At 40.4% G+C, this 25,534-nt stretch overlaps 1 protein-coding gene across 1 annotated transcript in view; it reads right to left on the reverse strand.

Moving 5' to 3' along the window:
- Nucleotides 1-25,534, reverse strand: part of LOC134612393 (uncharacterized) — a 150,991-nt gene that overhangs the window by 43,863 nt on the left and 81,594 nt on the right. Inside the window, exon 9 of the mRNA XM_063456744.1 lies at nucleotides 17,421-17,651. Coding sequence (XP_063312814.1) covers nucleotides 17,421-17,651 — 231 coding nt within the window. The remainder of the gene's footprint in view (nucleotides 1-17,420; nucleotides 17,652-25,534) is intronic.

The following is a 25,534-nucleotide window of genomic DNA, read 5'->3' on the forward strand; positions in this document are numbered from 1 at the left end:
GTGACCCCCATACTGATTTATATTTAGTTTTAAATGACAATGAGCAGCCACTGAATATAAATGTATCCTATATAGAAGTGTTAGAGCTACAGTAAGAGTGAAAAGTAGCTATTTAGATCTAAATAGCTACTTTTTCATATTGCAACATTGTTATAGTTTTTGCTATACTTTTTGGTCACACGTACTCTTATTGTAGCTCTCTATCACTTCTATGTAAGATACTGATTTTTATATCCAGTTTTAAGTGACAGTGAGGAGCCACTGGCTGATCGCTGTTTAGGCCACATGCCCCTACTACACGGGGGGACCTGGCACAGATAGGGGCGGGAGGATTTAACCTGTGCCAGGTCCCCCCTTATTGCACTAGTGACCCCCATATTGATTTATATTTAGTTTGAAATGACAGCGAGCAGCCAGTGGCTGCTCGCTGTTTGGGTGACATGCCCCTACTCGCAGCATGCCGAGTGTAGGAGCATGCAGGAGGTTTTATCCTCCCGTTTATCAATATGGGGGTCATAGTGACCCCCAAAGGTTTTAATACAGAGGGTGGGGGGGGGGGGGGGGGGTAGAAATGGTTATTTATTACAAGGAGGGAGCTGGTAGCGCTGCCGGCTCCCTCCTTGTTTTGTTTTTTTTTGTTGCATGCGCAGTGCTGTTTTTGAAAAACAAATTATTTTTAACGAATTTCGTTTGAATTCAAGTAGTTTGCGGCCGAAATTCGGGATTGACCAATTACATTTTTATTTAGTACGATATCATTTGTACCACTGGTGCAAATGTCTAATATACACTCTATCTAGATAATTATTCTAAACTATTCTTAATTAAAAGATTCCTCTAATAAATAATAAAAAATAAAAAATAAAACAGCAACCCTTACAGGCTGGCTGAAGATGCTCTAATTACACTGCCAGAGGTGAAGTTACACTTTCGGCAGGTAAGGGCTATATAACTGAAGTTGTTGTGGTATTCAGAGTTACACTGTAAGTATTGACAATCCACTACCACTGAACTGATTTTAAGACCGTTTGATTGGTTATTGTAGTCTGTCAGTGATGGATATAAGACAAACAAAATGAACCCTTTCTTGGTTAGAGATATGAATGCATTTATACGTTGAGAAATGTCAACATCCTGATTAAGTTGGGCTTAATATCAACTCCTGCACATTCTTTCTAATTTGGGGAAAAAGAACAAAGATAATTAGCTTTAAGATTAGTTAAAAAGCCAAATGTAATTGTAACTATTTCATCAGAGATGAATAGCGGTATTAAGAAAGTATCGGACGTTATTATACAGGAAATTACTGCTGACAAACATGGTCTGAAATACAAAATGGTATTTTTGTTATTAACCCCATAAATACACAGCTGCTTATTTCTATAAATATATTAACACGGAAAACATTCTATGACAATAGTGGAGACTGGCAGTTAAACTTGTTAGACACAATGTGAAACCAGACATAAGAAGCAATACATGATATACAAGTATGTTTAGAATGTTGGCATAGGGTAACAAGGGTATGAACTGAAACGGGTGTACAGAAGGCAACATGGGATAAAAGGTGACAAGGAAGAAACAGAGGATTAAAGGGAAAGAGGGTAGAACGAAAACAATACGAGTGTGAAATTAATCAATATGTAAGGAGGGGAAAGAAGGGCATGAGGTGAAAAGGGTAGGAAGACGGGACCATTTGGGGGGGGGGGGGATATGTGGGGATAGGGTAACATAGGCATAGTTATATCAATGGTAGTAAGTGGGCAATGTGAAAGTAGATGGGGGATGTGAGGGAAGGGTAGCCCTTGTGCAGATGAGGGTAACTGTAAAGGAGAAAACAATAAAATGAGCCTTTGATCGTACCTTGCTAATGTTAAAGAATAGTCTGGAATCTGAGTTTCAGCTGTTATCTAAATTGATCATTTACTTTACTCAAAGAGACACTCTAAGCACCAAAACAACTTCATATTAATGAAGCAGTTTGGGTGTATAGATCATGCAGTCTCACTGCTCCATTCTCTGCCATTTAGGAGTTAATTGTTTTATTTTCAAATCAGATCTGACAGCACAGCGTGTTTATTTTAGAAGTTCATATCTCATGTTAATTAAACTTAATCAAACCCAAGAGGCTCCTCTAGGCAGTTAACAGAGCAGGATAAGAAATTCCTAACTAAACGGACTGTGCAGTAAAGGAAGTATAATAATTAGATCTCTCTTTACAGTAAGGGTGTATGGAAACTGTGGATGTCAAATTCAGGGGAGGCGTGGCTATGGCTGTATAAGCAGAGAATTGATCTGTGAGACTGCAGGGCATGTTCTCATACTTAGGCAATACAATACAATATTATATCCATCCCATGTAGCTCTCCCTTTAAGCCCTCCTTCCATTCTGCCCTCTGGAATGCATGCTCTGTGTGCAACATAACTAAATCTACTTCCATCCATGAAGTATTCCTCTCACGCTCCCTTAACTCGCTTTAACTGAAACGTGGTTCTCTCCTTCTGACACAGCTACCCCTGCCTCATTATCCTATGGTGGTCTACAGTTTACACACAATCCAAGACAGTCTGACAGTAAAGGTGGCGGTGTAGAGTTTCTTCTTTCACCTCACTGCTCCTTCAAAATTCTACCGCTCCGCCCCCCTTGCCTCTCGCTCTCCTCCTTGGAAATTCACTCAATTTGCTTATTCAGACCCTTCACTGATAACATTGCCGTTATTTATCGCCCCCCTGGTTCTTCTCTCCTCTTCCTTGACCACTTCGCTGCCTGGCTAACCTACTTCCTCTCCTCTAACATCCCTAATTCTTGGGGACTTTAATATTTCCATTAACCCACCCCTGACCACAGCAGCCTCTAAACTACTTTCAATTAATTCCTCCCTTCGGCTATCGCAGTGGGCTAATTCTCCCACCCATGTAGCTGGCAATACCCTTGACCTCATTTTCTCTTATGCATGTACAGTGCCTAATATCTCCAACATTACATTTCCTCTGTCTGACCACCACCTGCTCTCGAGTACCCCCTCACCCAACAACCTAAGCCTAACCCCCCCTCAACTCAGGAGGAACCTTAATTCTATTGACCTCCAGCAGCTGTCAGCTGATATTGATTCGTAACTCATATCCATCCCTTCCCTCTCCAGTACTTCACTGGCCATCTCCACATATAATCTAGTGCAGAATTTAAAAAAAAAAACACAAACACATTCATTTTTAAATTATTTACAGATCTTTTTTAATTTTTTCTTTTATTACTTTACAGATTTTCTTTCATCAATGCTTCGTTCTACGAAGAAGTAAGTAGAAGTATAGATCAGGGTGTTGCAGTGGATGTGATCTATTTGGATTTTGCCAAGGCATTTGATACAGTTCCACACAAAAGATTAGTGTTCAAACTCAAGGAAATCGGTCTCGATGAAAATGCTTGTTCTTGGGTAGAACATTGGCTTAAAAACAGAATACAAAGAGTTGTCGTTAATGGTAAATTTTCAAGCTGGACAGAGGTGGCAAGTGGTGTCCCTCAGGGGTCTGTTCTGGGACCCCTTCTATTTAACATTTTTATAAATGATCTTGAAGACAGCATTGAAAGTCATGTTTCAGTGTTTGCAGATGGCACAAAACTTTGTAAAATAATACAATGTGAGCAAGATATTACTTTGCTGCAGAAGGATTTAGATAGACTGGAGGACTGGGCACTCAAATGGCAGATGAAATTTAATGTTGAAAAATGCAAAGTTATGCACTTCGGCGTAAAGAATACACAAGCAACGTATACCCTTAATGGAAGTGAATTAGGGATAACAACACACGAAAAGGACTTGGGAATTGTTATAGACAACAAACTATGCAACAATGTGCAATGTCAATCAGCAGTGGCCAAGGCCAGTAAGGTATTGTCATGCATGAAAAAGGGCATTCATTCTCGGGACGAGAATATCATTTTGCCTCTCTATAAATCACTGGTAAGACCACATATTGAATATGCTGTGCAATTTTGGGCACCTGTTCTAAAGAAGGATATCATGGCACTAGAAAAAGTGCAGAGGCGGGCTACAAAATTAATAAAAGGAATGGAACATATCAGCTATGAAGAAAGGCTAACAAATTTAAACCTATTTAGTTTAGAAAAATGTCGCCTGAGAGGGGATATGATAACATTATACAAATATATTCGGGGCCAATACAAACCATTGTGTGGAAATCTATTCACAAACCGGACTTTACATAGGACACGAGGCCATGCGTTTAGACTGGAAGAAAGAAGATTTCGTCTAAGGCAAAGGAAAGGTTTTTTTACTGTAAGAACAATCAGGGTGTGGAATTCTCTGCCTGAAGAAGTGGTTTTATCAGAGTCCATACAGATGTTCAAACAGCTACTAGATGCATACTTGCAAAGACAGAATATTCAAGGATATAATCTTTCAATGTAGGGAAATAACTGCTTGATTCAAGGATAAATCTGACTGCCATTCTGGGGTCAAGAAGGAATTTTTTGTCCTAGCTTGTTGCAAAATTGTGCTTCAAACTGGGTTTTTTTTTTGTTTTTTTTTTTCTTTTGGATCAACAGCAAAAAACAAATGTGAGGAAGGCTGAACTTGATGGACGCAAGTCTCTTTTCAGCTATCAAACTATGTAACTATGTAACTATGTTAAGTATATTTTGAGTGCAACATTTGTCGATGGTTTTTGGATTATTTTGGCACTTTAAGTGATTGCAGCTTATTTTCACAAGCATTATTTATTCTTTAAGCGCTATCCACTTTTTGGTTATCTCCACATTTAACAGTACCCTCACCTCTGCCTTAAAGGGACACTATAGTCACCTGAACAACTTTAGCTTAATGAAGCAGTTTTGGTGTATAGAACATGCCCCTGCAGCCTCACTGCTCAATCCTCTGCCATTTAGGAGTTAAATTCCTTTGTTTATGAACCCTAGTCACACCTCCCTGCATGTGACTTGCACAGCCTTCCATAAACACTTCCTGTAAAGAAAACCCTATTTAGGCTTTCTTTATTGCAAGTTCTGTTTAATTCAGATTTTCTTATCCCCTGCTATGTTACTAGCTTGCTAGACCCTGCAAGGGCCTCTTGTATGTGATTAAAGTTCAATTTAGAGATTGAGATACAATTATTTAAGGTAAATTACATCTGTTTGAAAATGAAACCAGTTTTTTTTTTTTTCATGCAGGCTCTGTCAATCATAGCCAGGGGAGGTGTGGCTAGGGCTGCATAAACAGAAACAAAGTGATTTAACTCCTAAATGACAGTGAATTGAGCAGTGAAATTGCAGGGGATTGATCTATACACTAAAACTGCTTTATTTAGCTAAAGTAATTTAGGTGACTATAGTGTTCCTTTAACCCCTTAAGGACCAAACTTCTGGAATAAAAGGGAATCATGACATGTCAGGTGTCCTTAAGGGGTTAAACACTGTAGCCATGCTCCAAACATGCACCTCAAGGAGGACACGCCCCAACCGTGGCATACTAAATCAACACGCTACCTGCAAAGATGCTCCAGTTGTGCTCAGCTCTCCTGGAGGAAGTCTTGCACCCAGTCAGACTTTCTCCATTATAGATTCATCTTGTGTTTATACAGTGCAGCCCTTGCCTTCGCCAAACAGTCATACTTTTCCTTTCTCATTAGTTCATGCTCCCGCAATCCCAGGCGTCTCTTTGGAACCTTTAACTCTCTTCTTCGCCCTGCTGTGGCCACCCCTCAAACTAACCTTACAGCCGAGAGCTTTGCATGCTACTTTACCGACAGGATTGAACAGCTAAGGAAAGAATTCTCCATACCCTGCCTTTCTCTTTCTCAACCACACCTGGTTCCTACCCTTCAGATTTTTTCCCCGGCTACTGAACAAGAGGTGGCTGCGCTTCTCCTTTCCTTTCACCCCACCACTTGCCCGCTTGATCCTGTCCCATCTCACCTTATCAGATCTCTCTCCCCTTGTCTTGTGCCTTCCTTAACACACATCTTCAACGTCTCTCTCTCTTCTGGCATTGTCCCTGCTGACCTATCCTGAAAAAAAACATCCCTCGACCCATCCACCCCCTCTAACTATTGTCCCATATCCCTGCTCCCTTTTTCCTACAGGTAAAGACAAGCTTCTGGAAAGACTTGTCTTTACCCGTATGTCTCATTTCCTCAATTCCAACTCTCTCCTTGACCCTCTTCAATCTGGCTTCTGCCCCCTCCACTCTACGGAGACTGCTCTTATCAAAGTTACTAATGACCTAATTGCAGCTAAATCCAAAGGCCACTACTCCATACTAATACTTATTGACCTCTCTGCTGCCATTGACACCATTGATCTTGCTTTACTTCTTCAATCTCTTCAAACTCTTCAATCACTCGGTCTCTGTGACACTGTCCTCTCTTGGTTTTCCTCCTATCTCTCCCAATGCTCATTCAGTGTCTCCTTTTCTAATGCTACCTCCTCCATTCATCTTGTCTCTGTTGGACTCCCCCAAGGCTCTGTCCTTGGTCCCCTTCTATTTTCTCTTTATACTGCCTCTCTGGCAAACTTATTGCCTCATTTGGATTCCACTACCACCTGTACAACACTGATGACACCCAGCTATAGCTCTCCTCCCCAGACCTCTCCCCTTCCGTCCTGCAATAAACTAAATCTCTCTAAAACTGAACTCCTTGCCTTTCCTCCTCCTAATAGTGATCCTCTTCTTTAGCTCTCCCTTCAAGTCAGTGGTATCCACATCAGTCCATCCTTACCGGCGCGCTGTCTTGGATACATATTTGATTCTAGCCTCACATCCAGCATGTTACCAAATCCTGTAGATTCCATCTTAAAAACATAGCACGCGAGGGGCGGAGTCTGACCGCCATGCCGGACGGCCGCACGGGATAAGAGCTCCTGGCGGACAAGCGAAACAGTGGACAAAAACGGCGGCTATACAGCCCAAAGACGTCCCGAAGTGTGCTACCCAGACCGGGGGTACACTGAGGTCCCGGGGGATACCCTTTGGGAGCCTGTCGGGGCATTCTGAGCGGGAAGAATAATCTGAGGCCTGCAGGAGCGGGAGACGGAGAGAGGCGGCCGCTCACTACGAAACCGCTCACTCCAGCAATCACAGCTAACCTCCTAACCCCCCCCTTTGGACCGGTGGGGGTCATCCCGGTCCCCGCGTGATAAGCGGATAATCGCGGATAGCAATCGAGCTGAACTTTACATATTTAAACGGACGAAAGGCTGCCGGAGCGCATCCAAGATGGCCGCCCGTCAGCAGCCACAGAGAGAAACCACGAACAGCAGCCTGAAGCCTACCTCCATAGAGACCCTTGATCGGCTCTGCTCGGCCTTCTATGAGTTGTTGTGCAAGCGGGGTATGCCCTGCCATCAAGCGGCCCGAAAAGTGGCCTCATAGATCCGCCCGACGACCCGCCGAGGCTACTACGGTGTCCCACAGCAGATATTTCAGGCGGGCGCCCGACAGAACGACCGAAGGCAAACACGCAGGCGGGAAACAGACCGCGCAGACCCGGGCACAGGTACCTTCACAAGAGGTGACCAAACTAACGGACAATCCCAGGGCCCCAGCAGCATATTAAAACGCAGCACCTCAAACACGGGTCCACTACGGAGACTCCGTAGCCGGAGCGCACAGAAGGCACTACCCAGCGGCAGTCAGACACCGACGGCAGACAAGCGTATCCAAAGCCCTGCAGGACCACCAACCTACCACCAGACAAGCCAAGCGGCACCTAAGACCGCCACGGTCTGGTCTGATGACCACCCCAGAAAAGCACCTCCAACGTCGCACCCGGACGCAGCACTGTTTCATGCCTGGGAGACAGGTACTTTCCGGCATGATACTTACCCACTGCCAAGCGACCTCCGATCACCACATAGACAAGGCATTGGATGAACGGGCAAGAAGCCACGGACTGTCTCCTGGCACCGGCACAGATGGCACCGCTGCCTGGCCTATCCTAACGGACAACATTGAACTCCTAAGTGCTCTTCATTGTTTTTTCATTTCTATTTGGTTTTGCACTTCTTAAAATATTCTTTTTACAACCTGCTAACGCCTGATTACGCCCACTAGACATGTTCCCAGATAGCCTGTCACCTGCTGATTTCATACTGACAAGCCTAACTACCCGGCGATTTATCTGTTCCTTTTTCTTATCATATACTCGTGCCCCACAAACGTGTATTGTGCCCCGCTTCCATAGTGGTTTTAACATATATTCACTAAAACATAGTACTAACCATTTAAATGTCAATGTCAGAGCCAGTTACAGCTAAAGCATCAAGAAACTAGACAAACTAGCCTAGAATGACACTCAACTGTTTAAACCTTGTACATCACAATTATGTTTGCTTTATGTGCAGTTTACGTTAAGCTAATCACAAATTTACCTTTAAAATGGTGCCAAGATCAGACTGTCATGTTCATATGCTAGACAGGTATACAGCGAGAGTCTTTCACATGCTCTTATGTTATGTTATAATGTTTTACTTTAATTCCTAGGGAGCTTTTGCCTTTGTTATTGTTTTCTTTCTAGGTGATAACCTAGCATTTCATGCGTATATGTTACCGAACACATTCACTATCTAAAACAGCTGTCATCAAGCATATTTAATATAGACGCGTAAATGGTGCCAAGCATATTCAACCCTACACGTATGTGCCACTACGCAACTTCATTCCCACGCATATCTGTGGCCAAACATATTTACTATCATTACCATGCGGATTTGTTGTCCAGCATACTCAATATCACGAGTAACGGTTGCTAAGCATATTCAATAGCTAGTGCATGCATTGCCAAGAATGTTTATCATCAAGCGTATAGGATATCAACTGTATGCATCATCAAATCCTACCATTACAAAAAATGTGCAGAATTATCTAATGCCCTGTATTGTTATACGATGTATGTTTATTCTTGTGCCACCGCTGTTGGGGCAGTGCACGAGTTTGTATCATCTTAAGCACAACAAAAATAAAGAATAAAAAAAAAAAAAAGCGCATCTGCCTCTTTATTACGCAAGATGTTACCAAAGAGCTTGTCCATACTCTAGTAATTTCCCGCATGGATTATTGTAACCCTCTCCTAATTGTTCTTCCCAAAAACCGTATTGCCCCGCTACAGTTTGTAATGAAGGCTGCCGCCAGACTGATTTTCCTCTCTAGTCAGTCCTCACACACCTCGCCCCTTTGTCAGTCCTTACATTTCTAACCCATACCTATAAGGCATTGCCCAATTCAAGTCCCTCTTATATCTCTTCACAGATCCATAGGTATGCCCCTTCTCAGTCTCTCGCTCTGCCCGTGACCTTCTCCTGTCCGCTACTTGCACACGTACAGCCAACTCATGCTTGCAGGACTTTTCGCAGGCGGCTCGTTTCCTATGGAACAGCCTGCCTACCACCATCAGACTCTCCCCTAATCTTCAATCGTTTAAGAAGTGTCTTAAAACCCATCTTTTAAGGAAAGCTTATGGCCTTCCAGAGTAACCTCTACTGTACACACCTGTCTCTTGCTCTCTCTTAAAGAGCAGCACTCTACTCTCCAGCTCTGCTTCACTCCCACCTATTTTGATTGCTATTCCCTGTCCTATTGTGTTTTATACCCCACCTCCTATAGACTGAAAGCTTGTTTGAGCAGGATCCTCTTCATCCTATCGTTCCTGTAAGTGTATTTGTAATTGTCCTATTTATAGCTAAATCCCCTCTCTTATAATATTGTAAAGCGCTACGGAATCTGTTGGCGCTATATAAATGGCAATAATAAAAATAATAAAGAACTATAGAAACGTAAGAGTGTCTTCACGAATGGCAGAATGAAGCCAACAATCACCCATGGCTTCCTCACTCACCAGATAAAAACATCTTTAAAGCTTTCTAAGACGTTTGGAAGGGATAATGTAATTCAGATTTCCATATGTATATCTCTTAAAGGACAGGAGGTGTTTTGTGCTTTGAGACTGATGTGGAATTCTAATGCAGACAGTTCCGGGCATGGGCTGACAATATTCTAAGAGGGTTTGAACCAGTTCAGAAGACCTATGGGGTAATTCACTCAGTCATTCAGACTACAAACCTATTAAATAATGTCTGGATATTGCAGTTCAGGCCTGAATTCGGCCCAGATTTCAGATTGACAAAACCTGGACGGGCGGGTTAAAACCTCCCTATTACCCCAACTGCTATACGGATCACTGCCCAAGTTTCTCCATGCTCACACCCCAGGCCAGTAAGTGCCTACCCTAACTGTATGCTCCCCATAGAAATGCACGAATTCCAGCCATCTTTATAATGAGATGGCAACTGGTGCATCGTGGCATTTTGCAGGGCATGCACATTAGTATTGGATTGGCAGGGATTATAAAGATTGGTGATTTCAGCCATGGAAACAGGGTCGGACGCGGAGCGAGCAGTGCTGTTTGTATTTTTAATGCTATAGTGTTCCTATTGTGTTTAAAAGCAATATCTTTTTTTTTCCATGTATTCTATTCAGACTAGCAGCCTCTTCAAGATTGGATTGACAGAGAATATTCCTACAGTCCATGTTTATGGGATGTGTCGTGTCCCATTGAGCTTTTCACTAAACACAAAATTGTAGCTAATTAAGAAACACATTTCAAAATCCAAACTAAATAGCCAACCTGTGATCTTAGCAATATTAGAGAAGTTTTTCAAATCAGCAACCTTTGCCTAAATTTTATAATCTGTTTTTTGATTAAATGTGATTTAGTGTTTAGCACGTAAATCGCACAGAGTTCGGGTTAGGTGTATAGGGAAAGCATAAAGATATTTTAAAATGATTTGGGGTCTCAATTTTTGAGCAGAGCTTCACTTCTCTAAACCACCTACAGGCATATGAGCTACTATTTATTATAGCCATTGGTCTAACCTGCTAGAAACGGGTTTGAGTTTCACAAATCATACTTCCTAAGACAAATATTGATTTACACTATATTACACTGACAGCAGAAATACGGAGAGAAGCACTTAGCTTTGCTTCTTTTACAGGGAACTGATGACATCAAAGAAAGTACTACGGAGAACACAGGAGCAACATTTCTGGGAATCTCTGCTCATAACTCAATGTCTATACTTTGTTTCCTTAAAATCTAACGGGTTGTAAACCGTCTGTTTATGAGTAAGCACCTCTGAAATGCAATAACACAAATAATGGGGTAAAGCAGCTCAACATTAAAAGAGGCATTACGTCAACTTATATATGGAGGTAGGGTTGTGTAGCCATATCTATAGACAAAGAAAAAATGGGGTTACCATGAATTTTTGGATATTATTATTATTATTAATGGTATTTATATAGCACCACAGCTCTTTACAATATTATGAAAGGGGGGGAAATTTACAATACATGAGAAAATTACACAGGAACAATAGTTAGATGAGGACACTGCTCAAACGAGCTTACAGTCAAGAGGAGGTGGTGTACAAATACACAACAGGGCAGCAAGGGTGACAGCCACCAAACAAGATGAAAAAGCAGAGCTGGAGATGAGGGTGACGTATGGCTCTTTAGGAGAGCAAGAGACAAACTTAGGTAAGTATAGATAAGTTACACTGGGAATCCATAAGCATTTCCAAACAGATGTTTTGAGGGACTTCTTAAATAATTGAAGACTAGGGGAGAGTCTGATGGGGGTAGGCAGGCTGTTGCAAAAGAAGGGAGCCGCCCGCAAGAAGTCCTGCAAGTGTGAGTTAGCAGTAAGGGTACGAGCAGCGGACAGGAAAAGGTCACCGGCAGCAGGGGCGTATTAGCCGCGAGGCAAACAAGGCATTTGCCTTGGGCGGCAAAAAACGCCGCCCCCAAATGCCCAGGGCAAATGCCTTGTTAGCCTCGCGGCTAACAGACAAGCCAGGCGGGCGGCGCGGCCGGCGCGGCCGGCGAGGGAGCACTTCCAGAGGTATGTTTCCCTGGTGGTCCAGTGGCTGCTGGGCGGCGCGGCCGGCGAGGGAGCACTTCCCCTGAGCTGTCTGCTCAGCTCCCTCGCGCGCCGCAGAGTGAGGCTGGGAGCTGGAATATGACGTCATATTCCGGCTCCGCCTTCCAGCCTCACTCTGCGGGTGGCGCGCGAGGGAGCTGAGCAGACAGCTCAGGGGAAGTGCTCCCTCGCCGCCCGCGCCGCCCAGCAGCCACTGGACCACCAGGGAAACATACCTCTGGAAGTGCTCCCTCGCCGGCCGTGCCGCCCGACCGCCCAGCAGCCACTGGACCACCAGGGAAACACACCTCTGCAGAGACACCTCCCCCCCAGCATTCCCAAAGGTAAGGAGGCTGGGGGGGGTATTTAAATAAATTTAAAACAAATTGTTAATGTGGGTGAGTGTGTGTGTGTGTCTGTTAGTGTGTGTGTCTGTTAGTGTGTGTGTGTGTGTCTGTGTCTGTTAGTCTGTCTGTTAGTGTGTGTGTCTGTCTTTTAGTCTGTCTGTTAGTGTGTGTGTCTGTGTCTGTTAGTCTGTCTGTTAGTGAGAGTGTCTGTTAGTGAGAGTGTCTGTTAGTGTGTGTGTCTGTTAGTGTGTGTCTGTGTCTGTTAGTCTGTCTGTTAGTGTGTGTGTCTGTGTCTTTTAGTCTGTCTGTTAGTGTGTGTGTCTGTGTCTGTTAGTCTGTCTGTTAGTGAGAGTGTCTGTTAGTGTGTGTGTCTGTTAGTGTGTGTGTCTGTTAGTGTGTGTGTCTGTTAGTGTGTGTGTCTGTTAGTGTGTGTGTCTGTTAATGTGTGTGTCTGTTAGTGTGTGTGTCTGTTAGTGTGTGTGTCTGTTAGTGTGTGTCTGTGTCTTTTAGTCTGTCTGTTAGTGTGTGTGTCTGTGTCTGTTAGTCTGTGTCTGTTAGTGAGAGTGTCTGTTAGTGTGTGTGTCTGTTAGTATGTGTCTGTTAGTGTGTGTGTATGTTAGTGTGTGTGTCTGTTAGTCTGTGTGTCTGTGTCTTTTAGTCTGTCTGTTAGTGTGTGTGTCTGTGTCTGTTAGTCTGTGTCTGTTAGTGAGAGTGTCTGTTAGTGTGTGTGTCTGTTAGTATGTGTGTCTGTTAGTCTGTGTGTCTGTGTCTTTTAGTCTGTCTGTTAGTGTGTGTGTCTGTGTCTGTTAGTGAGAGTGTCTGTTAGTGAGAGTGTCTGTTAGTGAGTGTGTGTCTGTTAGTGAGTGTGTGTCTGTTAGTGTGTGTCTGATAGTGTGTGTGTCTGTTAGTGTGTGTGTCTGATAGTCTGTGTGTCTGTTAGTCTGTGTGTCTGTTAGTCTGTGTGTGTGTGTGTGTGTCTGTTAGTGTGTTTCTGTTAGTGTGTCTGTTAGTGAGTGTGTTTGTCTGTTACTGAGTGTGAGTGTGTCTGTTAGTGTGTGTGTTTGCCTTTGAGTGTGTGTGTATGTTAGTGAGTGTGTGTGTCTGCTAGTTTGTGTCTGCTAGTGAGTGAGTGTGTGTCTGTTAGTGTGTCTGTTAGTGAGTGTTTGTCTGTTACTGAGTGTGAGTGTGTCTGTTAGTGTGTGTGTGTTTCTGTTAGCTAGTGTATGCGTATCTGTCAGTGAATGTGTGTGTGTGTATTTAGAATGCGGGGTGGCGCAGGGGGGAAGGGTTGGGTTGGGGTGGCGCGGGGGGGGGGGGGGGGGGAAGGGGGCGCCTGAATTTTGTCCTGCCTAGGGCAGCACAAAATCAGGATACACCACTGACCGGCAGAACGGAGAGACCGAGAAGGGGCATATCTATGAATCAGGATATAAATGTAAGAGTTGGTTAGAGCTTTAAAGGTAATGGTTAGTATTTTCAATTGACACCTATAGAATACAGGAGAACCACGAGAGGACAGGGTCACAGAGGCTGAGGGATTGAAGAGTTTGGATAAGAAAGGATAACAAAGGAAATGCGAATGCCATAGACTGGAAAAAACAGAAATGGCAAAAGGCTGAAAGAAAGGCAAATACATTTAATATTTATTAATGAAATTATAAAAAAAAGAAACCATCTACAACCTCCCCGGGTTACTACACGCTTTCTACCCTTTTCCTTTCATGTTAGGATATTGAACAGTCTCCATTTTTCTAGCGGTATAGAACCTTATATATTGGTTTACCTTTTATGATCAGATTAGTAATGATTTATTTCACAGTTTATAGGTGGTTTATTTTGTTTTATTTTTATCATGCCATTACTAAAAATTTATTTTATTTATAAGTAGTTTTTAATGCCATTCACCATTTCTGTTTTTTTTTTTTGACATTTTGTGCGTTAGGAATACAATCCTGTATTCCTAATGCTATGGTGCCCCTGTCCATAGTTTTCTTTGTTTTGTTTTTTAACATTTGCATTAATAGAATAAAGGATTTACTCACCTTTTTTCTCACCTCTCCACCTCTTACAACATCATGGATGATGCATGGCCTCCTCAGATGGTCTAATTCAATTCTCCTTAGAGCAGGACAGCTGATGCAAGTTGCTGTCTTCCAGAAAGCCACTATAGATGCTTTTGCTGCAATGACTGAATTTGACTTGGCCATGTGACATTCATTGAATGCCATTGTAGCAGACCCCGGTTAACCTGACCGGTTATCTCCGCTAATTCCTTCCTTCAGTTGCTCAGGAACCACTTAGAGACGAACGAGTCAGGAAACAATCCATGAATGCTCCCCCTGGCTGGCGTTCGTCTATACAAAATGGCAGCCACCTAGAGAAGCACCCATTAATTGCTTTCCTTGCGGTTTTGCAACTATGTCCAGGTGAGAACGTTCTACTGGAACGTTCTAACTAGCATTCTAAATGGGAAATCGGGGTGGTCCTCGTTCGGGAGTCAAAGGAGTTCCTCTCACATGATCACTCCCAAACAGGGAGGGGGTACAATATACGAAACACAGGGAAAAAACACACAATACCGGAGGTAAGCGCCCGATCAAGGAGTGGTTCTGCCACAACCATCAAATGCTGCGCATTGAGAAGCACTGAATTTATATTAATTCAGCATATGATAGGACTAGTGTCGCACTCACTGCGGATGTGCTTCTAATCTCCAACGCTTTTCATTAAGAAGCATTGCATTGGCTGAATACTGAATTGAGTTCTCTACAAACTTAACTGTAAAACTGAATCAAAAATATTCAAGCTTTTACAATATATAGTATAGACGGAGAATATTTCTAAATCAGCCATTTTTTCTTTCCTTAATTTTTACTATGGTTTCTGTAGACATCACAGAAGGTAAACATAAGCACAAGTAGTGCTTAGTGTCACACGCAGGGTCAAGTAATTCAGTAGTCTGTATCTAGTGTCTTAGGGATGCCCATATTCACCACCTCTTGCATCAGATATTGCACTTGAAACCAAAAGTTTTTAATAGCTGAGCACCTCCACCAAATTTGCATTAGTGTTCTCTCCATATCATGGCACCTCCAACAGCCCGAAGAGACGACTGGGTAGACCTTGTTCACAGGCATGAAAAAGCAATGACTTATAAAGGTGTGTAACATCTTGGGAAAGTCCTTTCTCCTATAATAATTTTTACCATGATGCTTCTGTGGTGTTATAATGGCAGTGGAGTGTGTATTTGCTAGACGTGCACTCCTCTATCCATCCCCAATGCTGCCCAAATTCACCTGGAGGTCCGAATGTGGGGACAGAGAATTAAAAGCAAAAATACTTAAAGATTAATATAAACTAATGAAATTAGAGATTATACTTCTGCCCATAGGACTGAGATTAGGAATGTAATGCTCTGCTATTTAGCTCTTTTTAGACTATTATTTGTTCAGTAATCCCAAACGTTAAATAGTAGTGAAACAGATGTGCTATTTTTTTCCTATTGCATTGTGCTAATTTCTATAATTCATTAACGCACTATGATTAAATTAAAGAGTCAGTGTGAAGTCATGTAGAATAGTCCTAGTTCAAAGGCATATAGATAAAAAGTCCAACTTGACTGAGGAACTTGGGTGTGATATGGATCTGTTTGTCGTAAATATTTTTACGACGTTTAGTATTTACGACAAACAGATCCATATCACACTCAAGTTCCTCAGTCAAGTTGGACTTTTTATCTTTATGCCTTTTAACCAGGAATATTCTATTTCCCATTTATAACTTTTGTATGTAAATATACTATTGGTTCTATATCATTATATTATTTTATTGTTTTTACTGTGGCGCGACCTAACTTATTTTTTTTGTACGCTATTATCTTTGATGGTCTGTGAGGGAACCTTATACCCTTAGGTTGTGGACTACCTTCAATTTATCTTAGCTTCTAGCTGGCTAATAAGCGCTGATCCAACAACTATTTGTCCAGTAATATTTATTACCTGACCTGATCAGATAGGCTGCAAGAGAGAGTTATTGTAAGAATAACACACTTGCAATGTATATTGTAAGTTCAAAGAACGGTCATTCACTTTCAAAGTTTGGAAGTGATTTGAAATGTTATTTTTGGTTTTGAGGCATGATGTATTAAACATTTCATGTTTTGTGATCTCGCCAACATGATCTGACCTGGTTCCAACACGTGTACATAAATATTTTACATTGTGCATATCCTGCCAGGTTTGGAACACATTCATTGCCCCCTCATAAAAATGGGATTTCTACTCCTCCTCAGCAAGGTCGGGCTACACCCTGAGATAAGCAAAAAGGTGGATATAATCCTACATGTATTACCTGACCTTATCATAAAAGCTGTAGAAAGAGTGTATTCCAAGCATCTACTCCACACATCACATTGATAATAAAAATGTTTTACAAGGAACAATGAATCATGCTCACAGGGCAAGTGCAGTCTCAAACATTAAAATAGAACAGAATGAGCACTTCTGTGACTAATTCTAAATATAAATGGGACATTGTATGCTTCACAAGGCTGGCAAAGTTCAAAGTACAGACCCATAAACTTGCGTAAGGAGCGTAAAACCTGGACCACTTAGTAGAGGAAACCGTAATATGGTCTGATGAGACATCTCTTGACACTTGGATAAGTTTAAAATTTATATTACAACATTGGTGGTAAATTCAACCCCAAAAGGTCTCTTTAGTTTCTAAATAGAACTTCCAGTTACTTTTTACAGTTCCTTTAGTGTCAGTAAAATTCCAACCACTTAAAAAAATAACAAACAGACCATTTTTGGGGCTCAATTGTCAACAGGGTGCAGTAAGCGGACACAAACAATTAACAACTGCAAATCTGCTATTTTAGCTTTAGAAAAAAAATTAAATACTGGAGCTGCCCCTGTTTAAACAGGAACGATCATATGTGAAGAATGAAATCTGCCCTACTTCTTTTAATACATACCTGTAACAATGGCAAGAATACATGAAAAGTATTAAAAAAATTATGAAATACATTTACATCTATTTTTAAGTGCATGTTATATTAATATTATAAAAAGGTCTTTTGCCTTCTATTTCTTTACATACATTTTAAATCGGGAAAAAAAAAAATCAGCATCTACTTACCCAAGGTGCAGATGGTACGATCAGTGTCATAGTGAGCAAATCCTGGCAGCATTCCTCTAAGGACTGGTTGCATCTTGTCAAATGATTTATTAACCTTGCATAAAAAACAGTCGGTAGTATGTGATGACTCGACTCCGGAGACTCTGGCCCAGGGGCTAAAATAAGGCTCAATGTTTGTCTTGTAGCATGCAGGTGTCTGAACAATGTGCTAAGTTTTCCTTCCAAAGCACTCTGTCAAAAGTAATAAGACACAAAGCATAAACATGGTTAGAGATGCAATCTAATCATGCACGTACAAAGACTCTTTTTCTACTAAATGTGAGTTCAGTTTAGTGCCAGGTTAAGTAGAAATTTAATAGGGGCCAATGCATCCAGCATCTCCATTCATTATAAAAAGTTGCCATGCTTTAGTGTGCCATAGAATGTGTGTATAGAATGTTTGGGTCAAAGACACCTTGTGTAGTTTGTGGAGATCCCCATCATTGAGCATCTAGAAAAAATACACCTATTCAAGCTCTGGATAACATTCTTGGCAATAAAAATAATGCTGTGTCAGTATTCCAGTTTGATAAAAAATAAAAATAAACCACCATACATTTTGTGGCATGATCTGTGTTTCACATATGTAGAGATACACCAAAAAGCTACTGTAAGAGAGTCTTAGTCTAAATATAGAATTTCTCTTGAATATTGAGAGATTTGTTCTGCTTATTTTCTTTTTGCTTTGCGTCAATTGGAAGCATTTGTGTTTATAGTTCAATAAACAATTTATTAGTTGTCTGTGGTGTGCATATTTCATATCGGAAGGGGGGAATTTTAAGGGCAAAATAGACCCCATTATATAACCTGCTTTAGCATTGATAAATCTCCCTCATTGTGTTTAACCCCTTAAGGACACATGACGTGCGAGACACGTCATGATTCCCTTTTATTCCAGAAGTTTGGTCCTTAAGGGGTTAAACAACATATGGGCAGAACAGGTTGGAGAGAACACTTACCTACATCACAGTTCCTAATTACGAGGATTTAGGAGCCACATTTGGCTCACTGAGCTTTCACTGTTGACTCGTGAGTCAAGTGAGTCGCCCAACACATGGACCCTATCTGCACAGCGTTGTGCTGCCCAACTACCAGTAACAAGACTTGCTGCCTATTGGATTTCTGCCCATCTGAGTGGGTGATATTGAAGAGATAATCTAGGCAGTGACTCAGTGAGCCAGTCCAGGAATCACTACTCTATCAGATCAGCACAAACACATTACTTTGTGTGATGAGAGACTGATGATATAAGGTGGGTCATATATCCCCTCTATAGAGTTTTATTTCAGTGAAAAGATATTCTCATTGCAATCATTTTAATCGTGCATGATCCTGTACCTTTTATACACAATTATGGAAACTGAGAAGTAAGATACTAATGTGAGTGCTTTATAAATGTTTATAATTATACCATGATTTGGTCTATATCACTTCTGTTTGAGAGCCTTTCTATCTAGGAGGTAACATAAATTGTATTGGAGTATACAATACCCTGCTCTTTATCTTAGCTGATATTTGTAGTTCAGAAAGATAAGAATGTATAACTGTGTGCTATTTATCACTCATATTTACAGATATACTAAGCTATGATGTAGCAGAGAGCAGTGGTAGCAGGGCTTCTTCTCTACTTCAACAGCTACTCAGGAACAAACAGGAAACTTCAAGACAGCAGGCATAAGTACAAGATGATACACGAATATCCCATCACCCTTCCCAATAACTGGACGACACTCAGTATTAGGAGCAGAACTGAACCTTTAATGGCCAGGCTGGCCTTTTATGCTGGTTTTGCCCCAAAGGTTACCACCCAGGTGGACCTTGTGGGGCACCGATAAAAATATACAACAACCAATAAACACAGAGTCAGGTCATAAGACACTCCCATACATTACACACAATCCCCCCCTCTGCTCAGGGGACAATTGAGTTAATTACTGTATCAACTCAATTATCCCAAAACAGAAAAATCTAAATTTTCGTACTTTTTTTGAAAAACCCCAAAAACATATCCTACATTCATAATTCCAACATCACCTGATAGCCCCGATCTGGGGGAGCAACACACTGAAAAATCACCCAGATCGGTTCAGGGGTCCAAAAGTTTTATGGAGGTCTTAGTTTTACCGACCGCACACAAAAAAAATAAAAAAAAATAAGGTGTAAGTCGAGAATAGTTCCATGGGTTTTGGCCGTTCGGGAGGTTGAAATGCATGAAAATATACAACAGAATGGTTTGTGTCTTTGTTCGTTTAATTCCTCTCGTTCGTATGATTCTTTTTACCAAACAACGCTCTGTTTCCTTGAGTTCCTACAAACTTATGCGAGGATGGAAGTCTCTATGGTGTTCGTGCCCTCGCGTGTCCGATTTAGGTTTCAGACACTCGACGACCAAACACCACTGGTGTAATTCGTATGCTAAGATGGCCGCCGCCACGTGTTCGTATGACAAACGGCGGCCACCCAGGGAACACCCAGTTAGTTTGTGCGGTTGGGAATTAAAATAGTGTGAACCAAGTTAGGGAGGTCAATTGATGCCACACTCCTCTCCGGGGTGGCCTGGTTGTTCAGTAGTTGGTTCGTTTGTCGAACCACATGGTGAAAAATAGCTGAAACAGGATTCTTACTGAACAACCAGACGAACGAGAGACAATATTATATTGTTACTTGTTTCCACAAGTAGCCAACAGGGAAGGTAACTGAAATAAAGTAACAAAACGGTGGGTGGACAGCCCTTATCAACATGAAGGTACTATGGCGAAGCCCATTCCGCTACACTTATGATTTTTTTCTATCTTTTTTTTAGATAATTTGTGAATAATGCAAGAAACACATTTACATAGCTGTGCACTATCACTAAATTTTTTTCTTTTTATGTATATAGTTTTAAATTTGTAATAGAACGACCCAAATATGCATTGCATAGAAGAAAAACAAAAACAAAAAAATGGGTTCTCCTGCTGTCTAAACCGTGAGAACAAAGCCTATAATAAAATAATCTTTGCTACATTGTATGCTTAATAAAACAACAAAATTAAATAGTTTACCATTTTAATTATCTCATATTTCACCTCCATTTATATGTGTGATATTATAATGGACAATGTTTCTATGTAACAGTTAAAATTGTGCTTTGCCCATTCATGGGTGAACCTATGACCTATTTAAACTAATGAACAGTAGTAAACTAGAAAAATATTGAATAAATTATTGGTCAAAATGTAGTTAAAAGTTTTAATTATTGAACCATTATAATGCATGAGAAAGTTTTTCATTTATTTAGAAATAAATGTGCAAGTAATTTCTTGATAGGGGAGACAGAGATCAGTGATCTGCGATTGCAAAAATAAATAACACACTAAGACAAATAGAATGTCTTCATTTGCAGCATGTAATGTCGCAAAGCACCAATGCATTATCAGCAGAAAAAACATACAAAACAAAAAAAAAAATACCCCTAGATACCATTTTGGAGCTATATCCATCTGTGCTTACATGGGTGGTGCAATAATAAAAATAAAAATGCTTACAGCTGTTGTGTCTTAATAGAAAAGTAATACAAGTGTATGTAGATAAATATTGTTGCTCTATTTTATTGTTGACATATGCAATTTGCAAGTAATTAACTTCTGAATGTTTCAGTGCAGAAGACTTCGTTGGCTAGAGGGAACATGGTCAAAAATCTGGGGGGTTAGGTCAACAACCAATCCGCACAGAGCATGAGGGGCCAATGGGTAATCACTTGAGGAATTAAAATTGGGAAGAAAGAGTTGTATTGGGGATGGTGGCTTCTGATCGCACCACACTGTGTGCTCTTGGACTTTAGCTGTAAATTGAACTTCTACAATTAGAAATTTAGAGAGACATACAGGATATACACACAAAACAGCTGCAGAGATGTTAAAGTGACTTTATATAGTGTGTGTTGCGCTCTTTGAAATTATTGTAATGGAAACAAGAAAAAACATTGTCTAGTGCTTGTGTTTTATGGTTTCGGTTCTGTAAATTAATCTGAAAGGTAAACTACTTGTAGCATCCAAATAATTCAATTTTTACAAAGTGACAGGTAAATTCACCGATACGGAGTTGATAATAAAAAGAAAAAGAACATTTTATCAGCAACGCATAAACTCCTTGCCTAGTTTGTACCTGAAAGCCGTTTTAAGCTTTAACGGCTGTTTATGAAATGATGTAGTGTAATAATAACAAGCGCGTTTAGATGCAATAAAACACGACTGATAGAAACATAGAATGTAACGGCAGATAAGAACCACTCGGCCCATCTAGTCTTCCCAATTTTCTAAATACTTTTATTAGTCCCTGGCATTATCTTATAGTTAGGATAGCCTTATGCCTATCCCACGCATGCTAAAACTCCTTTACTGCGTTAACCTCTACCACTTCAGCTGGAAGGCTATTCCATGCATCCACTACCCTCTTAGTAAAGTAATACTACCGGATATTATTTTTAAACCTTTGCCCCTCTAATTTAAGACTATGCCCTCTTGTTGTGGTAGTTTTTCTTCTTTTAAATATAGTCTCCTCCTTTACTGTGTTTTTTTTTTTGACATTCTTTATTTTAGAATGGTATAGTAACAGTACAGGTCAAACAGTTGCGATTAACACGGTGTAAAATTTTTTACATTTTCAGTAAACCTTTATGCCCTTAGTAAATTTGGGGTTTCATCTCTCGTTTCCCCTCCCCCCCTGCCGTGTCCCCCCCCCTCTGTCTTGATCCGTCCTCTTTACTCCGTTTCGTAGGCCTAGCGTTCGTATTGGTCCTTTGTGTTGGGTCTACCTGTGTTGGGGGGTGTTAGTCAGTGTTCTACCCCATGTCGATTTGGCTCTTATAATGGGCCTGTCGGAGGCTTTGTGCCAGCCCCTGTCTCCCCTTCACTGAACTGCCAATGCCACTGGACCACCAGGGAGTGAGAGCCCCCCTCCCTGCCATGTATCAAGCAGGGAGGGGGGACGAAAAAAAATAAAAATAATAAAATATTAAAAATAATAAAATAAAAAATAATTATTAAAATAATTAAAAATAATTGATAAAATTGCCCACCCCCCACCAAGGCTCTGCAACACACACACTGCATTCATACACACACTGCATTCATTATATACACACACTAAATAAATATTCAATTAATATAATTTTTACGGGATCTAATTTTATTTAGAAATTTACCAGTAGCTGCTGCATTTCCCACCCTAGTCTTATACTCGAGTCAATAAGTTTTCCCAGTTTTTGGGGGTAAAATTAGGGGCCTCGGCTTATATTCGGGTCGGCTTATACTCTAGTATATACGGTACCTTTAAGTCATCTGAAATAATTACCCCCAAATCACTTTCCTCCGATGTTGAGGTTATGTCCAAGATGCATTATCTTGCACTTATCCTTATTAAATATCAGCTGCCGCAACTCTGACCATTTTTCTAGTTTACCTAAATCATTTGCCATTTGGCTTATCCATCCTGGAACATCAGCCCTGTTACATATCTCCTTCATTTTCATCTGTAAATACTGAACAAAAATATTCAGCTAGCAGTCAGCTAGACCTTTATCCTCTTCTACATACCTTCCTTCTTTTTTTTTTTTTTTTAAATCTAACTAATCCTTGTTTTACTTTCTTTTTCTCGTTTATGCATCTAAAAAATGTTTTGTCCCTTTTTCTTAATAACTGTGCTATTTTCTCTTCTGTGTGTGATTTGGAAGCTCTTGCTTAGGCGCTTTCTGTCTTATCTTAGAGATCTGTCCATCTTCCTAAATCTGTTTTTTTTTTTTTTTTTATAATTACTAAATGCTAACTTTTTTTTTTTTTTTCCATTTCTCTTGATCCCCATTTAAACTACTCCGGTATGATAATGACTCCTTTACACATTCTAACTTTAGAAAAGTTTTTGTGTGGTGTAACTCAGTCACTGTTTTTATATTAAACCACACTGACTGATGATCACTGGATCCTAAACGTTCTCCTACAGTAATATGTGATACCAAATCTGCATTTGTTAACCTTAAATCTAGTATGGTCTCTTTACGAGTTGGCTTCTCAACGACTTGTTTTAGAGACAATCCCAGTACGGAGTTTAGAAAATGTGTGCTTCTGGCAAAAGCAGCTATTTTGGTTTTCCAATTCACATCAGGAAGATTAAAGTCACCCATGATGATAACGTCCCCCTTCATTGTCATTTTAGCTATTTCCTCAACTAGTAGATTATCTAACTCTTCTATTTGTCCTGGGCTTCTATAAAATCACACCTACATGAGTTACTGTGTGATTACCAAATTCTAACGTAACCCAAACGTACTCTATGTCCGCCTCACTAACTTTTATTAGGCTAGATTTTATGCTATCCTTCACATACAGGGCCACCCCTCCCCCTTTCTTGCCTTCTCTGTATTTTCTATATAAAGAGTACACTGGTATTGCAATGTCCCAGTAATTTTTCTCATTATACCATGTCTCAGTAACAGCGACTAAATCTACATTATCAGTTGCCATTATTGCCACAAGTTCATGGATCTTATTCCCTAAACTGCAAGCATTTGTAGACATGACTCTAAGCTTATATTTTTTTTATACAAAACAACAATTAAATACCGCACTCATATGCACCATCGTATGCATGAAAAAATAATAAGAGACTCTCTATTTGATATGCAAAAAAAGTGAAATTAATTTATTATACACTAGTTATTCTAAATTCTAAATTTGATGAACTAGTACATTATGAAGGAGATCATCAGAATGCAATAGTGTACATATGTTGTAGATGAATGAATTTAGATAACTAGTGTATAATAAATTAATTTCACTTTTTTTGCATATCAAATAGAGACTCTTATTTTTTCATGCATACGATGATGCATATGAGTGCGGTATTTAATTGTTGTTTTGTATATATTATTGAGGTCGTTGATGGGGAATACCTCCAAATACCTGCACCGTTCAGTAATTAAGTGCCAACACAATTAATAATTTTATATTTTTATATTCATATTTTGAGTTTGTTTACCAATTAATTTACAAATCTCAGACTTCAAAAATACAAGCTCCTGCTGCAATATAGAGAACTGTGTACAGATTAGACAGCATCCAAATCTCCAAAAAGTGGAACGTGAAACAAATGCATAACAACTATTACCCTGAACTAAGCCTGCCATTTTAATGAGGTAAGTAATTTAAATCAAACAAATCTTAACTTAAAAAAAAAAATAAAAAATGATGTTCTCCTGTATACCTCAAATTACCTCCATTTTATATCCAAGCACACAATTTGAAGCAGCAACCAAGCTATATTAGCCAAGCTAATGACCACAACCCTTGTATAACTCCTAAAAGCACCACCCACTAGGAATGCTTAACACCTGGGTAGGCCTGTGCGTATTTGCAAACAGTAGCTAATTAACCAACAATCAATAGCAAGTACCTAGCTAATCAAATGCCTTACCAATTACCAACAGGAAATCAAATATTGTACAATCAGTAACCTTTCCTACAGATGAATCTCACCTCTAACAGTAAAAAGAAAGATCTTAGCAAAATCTTAGACAGTTGAAGAATCAGTAAACCTCTCCAGAATATCTCCAAGCACACTTAGAAGCAGCAACCAAGCTATAGTTTGAAAAGCATCCTACTGTTAAAAACACAAGAAACATTGCAAGGAATTATGAGGTAGTTATTAAAGGTAGAATTCCAGGCATAGTTTGAAGAAACACCTGCAGAAACAATCCCATATCTGTTGACAATAAGACAAGCTTCGAGGAATTAAAGCATCCTTCACACTCCAGGCTCTCGACAAGCCTCTCTGAAAGCCATCTGTAAGCAACACGTGAAGGGATTATGATCTGACTAAGTATTAAAAACAACAAATAGCAAGACTTTGTGGCTTTTGAAATGAATATACCAACAACTTTCAAAGTGTGGACGAAGATGGATGGTTTAGAGAAGAGCAGCCTAAAATAAGAAAGTAAACACAAAGAGTTTAAACAAGACCACTGACATCAGAGCAGAAGAATCCCACTGTTTGACTGTAAGCAGCTGCTTCAAAAACAACAAAACAAAAAACAAACAAAA

The sequence above is a fragment of the Pelobates fuscus genome, chromosome 5, assembly GCF_036172605.1.
Source record: "Pelobates fuscus isolate aPelFus1 chromosome 5, aPelFus1.pri, whole genome shotgun sequence".
Lineage (NCBI taxonomy): Eukaryota > Metazoa > Chordata > Amphibia > Anura > Pelobatidae > Pelobates > Pelobates fuscus.